Below are 6,000 nucleotides of genomic sequence, written 5' to 3' on the forward strand. Positions count from 1 at the left end.
TCTCAAGCTCATCTAGCACAATCACAATTGTTTTGACTATGGTTATTTAGTCCATTTAGTGGAATTAATATGCATTTATTATTATTAAATGTAAATCCTTCCGTGTATGTGGTTCTAGAGATTGAAGTCAAGGCTGTGCACACGTTAGGCAAGAGCTCTGACACTGAGCTACATCCCGCAGTCCCTTGGCTTTTTTTTATAACAGGATCTCACTAAGTTGTCCAGGCTGACCTTGAACTTCTGATCCTCAAGTCTTAGCCTCCGAAGTAGCTAGAACTACAGGCATGCACACTGTACTTGGCTTAAGTATAAATCTTAATTGTATTTTAAGTTTTTTAGAAGTACATACTAATGTCTAGGAGCAAAACTTTTATAGTTAAACAGGTCTGGATTAAAATCATAATTCTATCATTTAAGCACTGTGCAACTTAAATCTGAGTATTTTTTCAATTTCTCCATAAGAATGTTGAAATGTTTGCAGTAGGTAATATAAGTAAAGTGCTTAACATGATATATGTGAAATAACAGGAAGGCAATGAGTACCTTGTAAGATCATTTTCATTACTAGAATTTCAAATATTTAAGATAACTTCCATTTGCACATTAGATTTTCATGGCTAAAAGTACTTTTTTCATTTTCCAGAACGCATACCTGAGCAGCTCTTAATGTCAACTCTTGAGGATACAAATGAAACAGGAAACATTCAAAGTAGATGCTTCAAGAAAAGACATAAAAGTGACAGTGAACCTAATTTGCAGCAGCAAATGGCCTGGGGAAATAGAAACCGTAACCTTAGTGGAGGTGTATTGATGGGATTTATGCTGAATAGAATTAATCAGGAAGCAAACCCTGGAGATATAGTTGAAAAATTAGGAGCCGATGCAAAAATTCTTTCAAATGTTATCTCAAATAGCACAAGGCCAAATAGCCTTGATATTGGAAAGCCACCTTTAAGATCAAAAAGAAAGAGTCTGGAAAAGGAATCTAGTGACGATGATACACCTTTTGATGGTCCTAGTTGTTTGGCAGATAAAGTGGATTCTGCTGTTATTTTTGACTTAGAAGACTTAGACAATGAAGCAGACAGGTCAAAAGTGGGACATGTTGCTACACAAAATCCCAAGAGGATTCAGCATATGAACAGCAGCTTTTCAGTAAAACCTTCTGAAAAAACTGACGTTGCAAGAGGATTTGACCCCCTTTCTCTTTTGGTTGCTGAGACTGAACAGCAGCAAAAAGAAGAAGAGGAGGATGACGAAGATGACAGCAAAAGCATTTCAACACCATCTGCTAGGCGTGATTTAGCTGAAGAAATTGAGATGTATATGAATAACATGAGCAGTCCTTTGACAAGTCGCACACCAAGCATTGATTTACAACGGGCATGTGATGACAAGTTAACCAATAAGAAAAGCCCAACATTGGTCAAGGCAGGCAGAAGATCTAGCCTGCCTCCTAATTCTCCTAGGCCTGTGAGACTTACCAAATCCAAAAGTTACACAAAAAGCGAGGAGAGAACAAGGGATAGACTCTGGTCTTCTCCTGCTTTCTCACCTACTTGCCCATTTAGGGAAGGATCTCAAGATACATTAAACCATCCATCACCTTCATTTAACCTAGATACATTGCTAGTACCAAAACTGGATGTGCTAAGGCATAGTATGTTCACTGCTGGAAAAGGAGTTGCAGAGAAAGCAAGCAAATGGTACTCAAGATTCACCATGTATGCCACATCATCCAAGGTAAGTTTTGTTAGTATTTGCTACTTTTGTTTTCATACATCCTCCACCACCACTGGAAGTCTCTTACTTGCACAGATGTCTCTTGGTAATCATTCTCTGTAGAGAGCCCTCCCGGTCCTCATTGTGGCTCAGGAAGTTCATATTTGAAATCCCATGGAAAAGTTACCAGAATTCTAGTGAGTTCATTTCCATCTACCACTTCCAGTGCAACCCACGGCGAGAATAAAAACACTAAGGCATATTTGTAGTTACGGGGAGCCAAGGGGTCCTAAGTCCAGCCATGATGATGACTATCTGAAACAAAGACCTTGACCCAGGGCCAAATCTGGGTTTTATTAACTTGTGAAGAAGGGAGTGGCTTGAGGATGAGTGACTGTGAGAAAGGCAGGAAGTTGGTGAGTGCTGTGAGCTGGGCTAGGTAGGAGGCTTGAAATCACCTCTGCAATATGCAGAGAGAAGGATCTGCAGAAAGAGTAATCTGCGTAACACAATTGAGATAGTATCTAATGTTTGGGGTCGGTGCTTCAGCTCTGATGTGTAACCTTTCAAGCCCCAGGAAGTCATAGCCTCTATCCCAAGGCTCATCCCAGCCATAGCATGGAACATTGGCTCAACATCCCACCTCATCCTAGCTCATCCAAGGAAACAATGGGGGTGCTAGGGAAACACTGCCTGCTGTCTTCAAAGACGACCATCAGCGGGTCTGGGGATTTAGCTCAGCGGCACAGCGCCTGCCTGGCAAGCACAACGTTGTGAGTTTGATTACCAGTACCAGAAAAAAAAACCAAAAAAACAAAACAAAACAAAGAAAAACAAAGACTATCATCAGCACCTGAGCTGGACCAATAATGCATTGCTTAAAGCCAACTGAAAGAGAAGGAAGGTCCTAGCCAGCACTACACCATCAATACGTGGAAATAGGGTCAGATTCAGCCAAAACAGAAAAAATTGCTCCTCCTTCAAGGAGAGTCGCCCAAGTGGTCCTCCACAGTTCTCCTTAAACATAGCTTTATAAAAAGGACTCATGGAATGTGTAAGGTTTGTAAGCATCAGAACTTAAACTGAAATAATGACTTTACAGAAAGGAAAATTCATTTTAAACCTGTACTTAGAGTTCTGTTTTGAAAAGCAGTGTAGCTCAGGTAAGAGTTTGTGTTATGTAAAAGTTTTATGACCAAGTTTCAGGATTTCCTTTAGAGTGCAATTTTTTTTAAAACAGTGTATAGTATGGCTTCAGAAATTATCAGCCAGGCATACAATTTCTCTTCCTGATTAGGCTGGATGGGCCGGAGATATAGCTCAGTGCCATAAGTGCCTGCCTGGCAAGCGCAAGGTCCTGAGTTCAACTCCTGGTACCAAAAAAAAAAAAAAAAAAAAAAAGAACTGATTATGTTGGATAGTTCATGACAGACCTTTATACCTCTCAAGACCAGAGCTCTAGATGAAATACAGAAAGTGCCTGTTTACACTCATTAGACAACTGCTAAAGCAAGTAGAAAGCAGAGAGGCAAGATTATAGAGAGAATTTCAGAGGTGAGCTAAAGTTCTATAGCCACTTTTTCCCAGAAGGCATTTGACATTTTCTACACAGTGATATTTCTTGAGACAAATAAGCATCAAACTCTGAAAAATAGTTCTCATCAATCTCATGGTGTTGGGAACATTGTAGCTAGTATTCGTGATCTACCAAGGGCAACAGGAACTTTGGTAAACATACCAGGTCCTCCATCCTGCCAAGCTCTGCCTTAGGCGCACTGGCAAACTATAGGTCCACTGAGCCTGACCAAAAACTGTAACCTGGGTTTAACTCCAGTCTGTGGATAGATTAAAATAGTCCTCCTTCATCTAGCAGAGGAAAGAGTGTACCCTTTCTAAAGGAATAAAGCATCTAGAGTCCTTACAGTTTTTTCATACCAGTATTTGTCCTTTAATTAAAAATAGCTGTGTCAAGAGACAGGCTCTTGACTGAAAAACAAAAGAAAAACATATCATGGAAATAAACCTCAGGTGGTCCAGATATTTGAATTAGCAAGGAGCTTTGAGGCACTTACGTATTTAAGATAATAAAGATACATTTAAAATAACTTCAGAGATGGAAAATTTCACTAATTAGAATCTGTTTAAAAAAAAGATCAAATGTAAATTATAGAACTGAAAAGTTAATGCAGTAGTTGGATTTAATAGCAGATAAAACACAGGAATAGAAATTTAATAAACTAGATGGAAAACCGGTAGAAAAGATTCACACAAAAGCACAGGAAAAAAAATAGAAAATACAATGAAGACTACATGAAAAATTTGAGTTCACTCATGTAATGGAGTTCAAAAAGAAAAAGAGAGTGAGATCTAACAAACATTTATAAAGCTAATTACCAGGAATTTTCCAAAAGTAATTAAAGATGTCAATTCATATATTTAAGAAGTTATGCAAATAGCAAGCAGAATACAAAGAAAACCATACTTAATCACCTAATATTAAAATAAGCAAAGATGAGATACAGAGCAGAAGTGTTAAAGGGAGCTAGAGAAGAGATAAATTATCTTCAGAGGAACGATAAGAACCTGAGCAGAAAGTGTGGTGTCAGAAGGACATAAAGTGCCCAACAAAATGACTCCCAACCTATTTTATCGTAACCAGCAAAAATATCTTTCAAAACCTACAGTGAGAGTTCTGAGTTTACTATATCAGCTGAGTCATTACAGCTCATCCTTGCTCCCTACTGATTACAACAAAGAACTCCAGCTGAAATATTAAAAACCACCTAGAAAAGGATTTCCAAAAAGTAAATAAGAGCTGGCAGGGGCTGGGGATATAGCTCAGCAGCGCAGCACCTGCCTGGTAAGCATGAGGTCCTGAGTTTGATTCCCAGTACCCCCAAAACACCTGGCAGATTGTGGGGAAGGGCTCACAAAGAGGTGAGTTACTCAGTTTCTTTTCTCTTGCCTCTTTGCCCTAAAGGTAGTCACAGTGTGCCAGAGCAGCTCTAGCAGCTAAAGTTTCAAAAAAAAAGCCATATTTCCTTCCCAGAAAAATAAAGGAAAAGAGCCTCTTTGAGTTGAAGAGTTTGTAGAAAATCCCACAGAAGTCTCACCCTAACTCTTAAGTTATACATGCATGGGAGAGATGCAAGCCAGCACACAAAAGACTTACTAGAGAACTAAGCTGAGAGGGTAAACATTGCCAGTTAAATACAGAACACACAAAACCACAGTCTGTTTGATACTTAGCATGTGTGCTAAAACAAAAACATCAGTATTCTCTAAAGTATTTTAAAGGTACCCATTCTATACAACCTAATACTTATAATGTCTAATATAAAATTGAAATTTATTTGATATAGAGAACCAGAAAGGGCTTGGGATGTAGCTGAGTGGTAGAGCACTTGCCAAGCATGTGAAGTACCTTTATGTTCAATCTCTGACACCACAGAATGAAAAAAACAAACCCTACAAAGATGTGGCCAGTTCTCAGGAGTAAGACAGCCCCAAGATGACCCAGACGTTAGGGTTATCAGGAAGAAACTTTCCGGCAACTATTATAACTAGGTTCCTGAAGTCTTAAAAAATATTTGAAATAAATGAAAAGAAAGGAATTCTCAGCAAGAACAAAAATTAAGATAAAACTTTATAACTTGGAAATAGTGTCTAAAACTCATTGAACTGATTTGGTAGCAGCATGGAGTTGACAGCAGACAGAGTCTGTGAACTTAAAGATTGAGAAATAAAAATTATCCAGTTTGAAGAACAAAAAGATAAAAGACTTGTAAGTGCACAGAGCCTCAGAGACCTTCAGAGCAGTATCAGAAGGAATAAATAAAATTTACAGTTGAAGTTCCAGAAAGATTAAAGAAAGTATAGCAGAAAAGATATTTGAAGAAGTAATCACTGAAACTCCCCAAATTTGGTGAGGGATACAGATTTACAGATACAAGAGAAACAGCAAACTACAGAAAGGACAAAGTTAAAAACTAAACCTGAAAAAGAAGGTTTTTTTAACCCACAGCTGCACACATCATAAACTGCTAAAAACCAAAGCTGTCTCCTAATAAGAAAACCGTTACTGGGGAAAAAATATCTTAAAAACTACAAAAGAAAAATTACACATTTACCTAGGGAGGGATAGATACTTGAATAACACAAAATTTTCATCGTATTATAGGGTTTTCTTCCCAGTACTGGGGTTGAATACAAAGCTTCATGCTTGCTAAGCAAGTGCTCTGCCACTGAGCTACGTTCCCTCAGCTCAAGTTTTAAAAA

General features: G+C 38.3%; 1 protein-coding gene across 7 annotated transcripts in view; it reads left to right on the top strand.

Moving 5' to 3' along the window:
* Positions 1-6,000, top strand: part of Dennd4a (DENN/MADD domain containing 4A) — a 128,070-nt gene that overhangs the window by 96,147 nt on the left and 25,923 nt on the right. For all 7 annotated transcript variants that reach the window (XM_005393707.2, XM_005393710.2, XM_005393709.2 and 4 more), the window contains one exon: positions 644-1,743. In XM_005393707.2, coding sequence (XP_005393764.1) covers positions 644-1,743 — 1,100 coding nt within the window. The remainder of the gene's footprint in view (positions 1-643; positions 1,744-6,000) is intronic.

This window comes from Chinchilla lanigera, unplaced genomic scaffold, assembly GCF_000276665.1.
Source record: "Chinchilla lanigera isolate Chin_1 unplaced genomic scaffold, ChiLan1.0 scaffold00049, whole genome shotgun sequence".
In the NCBI taxonomy this organism is placed as follows: domain Eukaryota; kingdom Metazoa; phylum Chordata; class Mammalia; order Rodentia; family Chinchillidae; genus Chinchilla; species Chinchilla lanigera.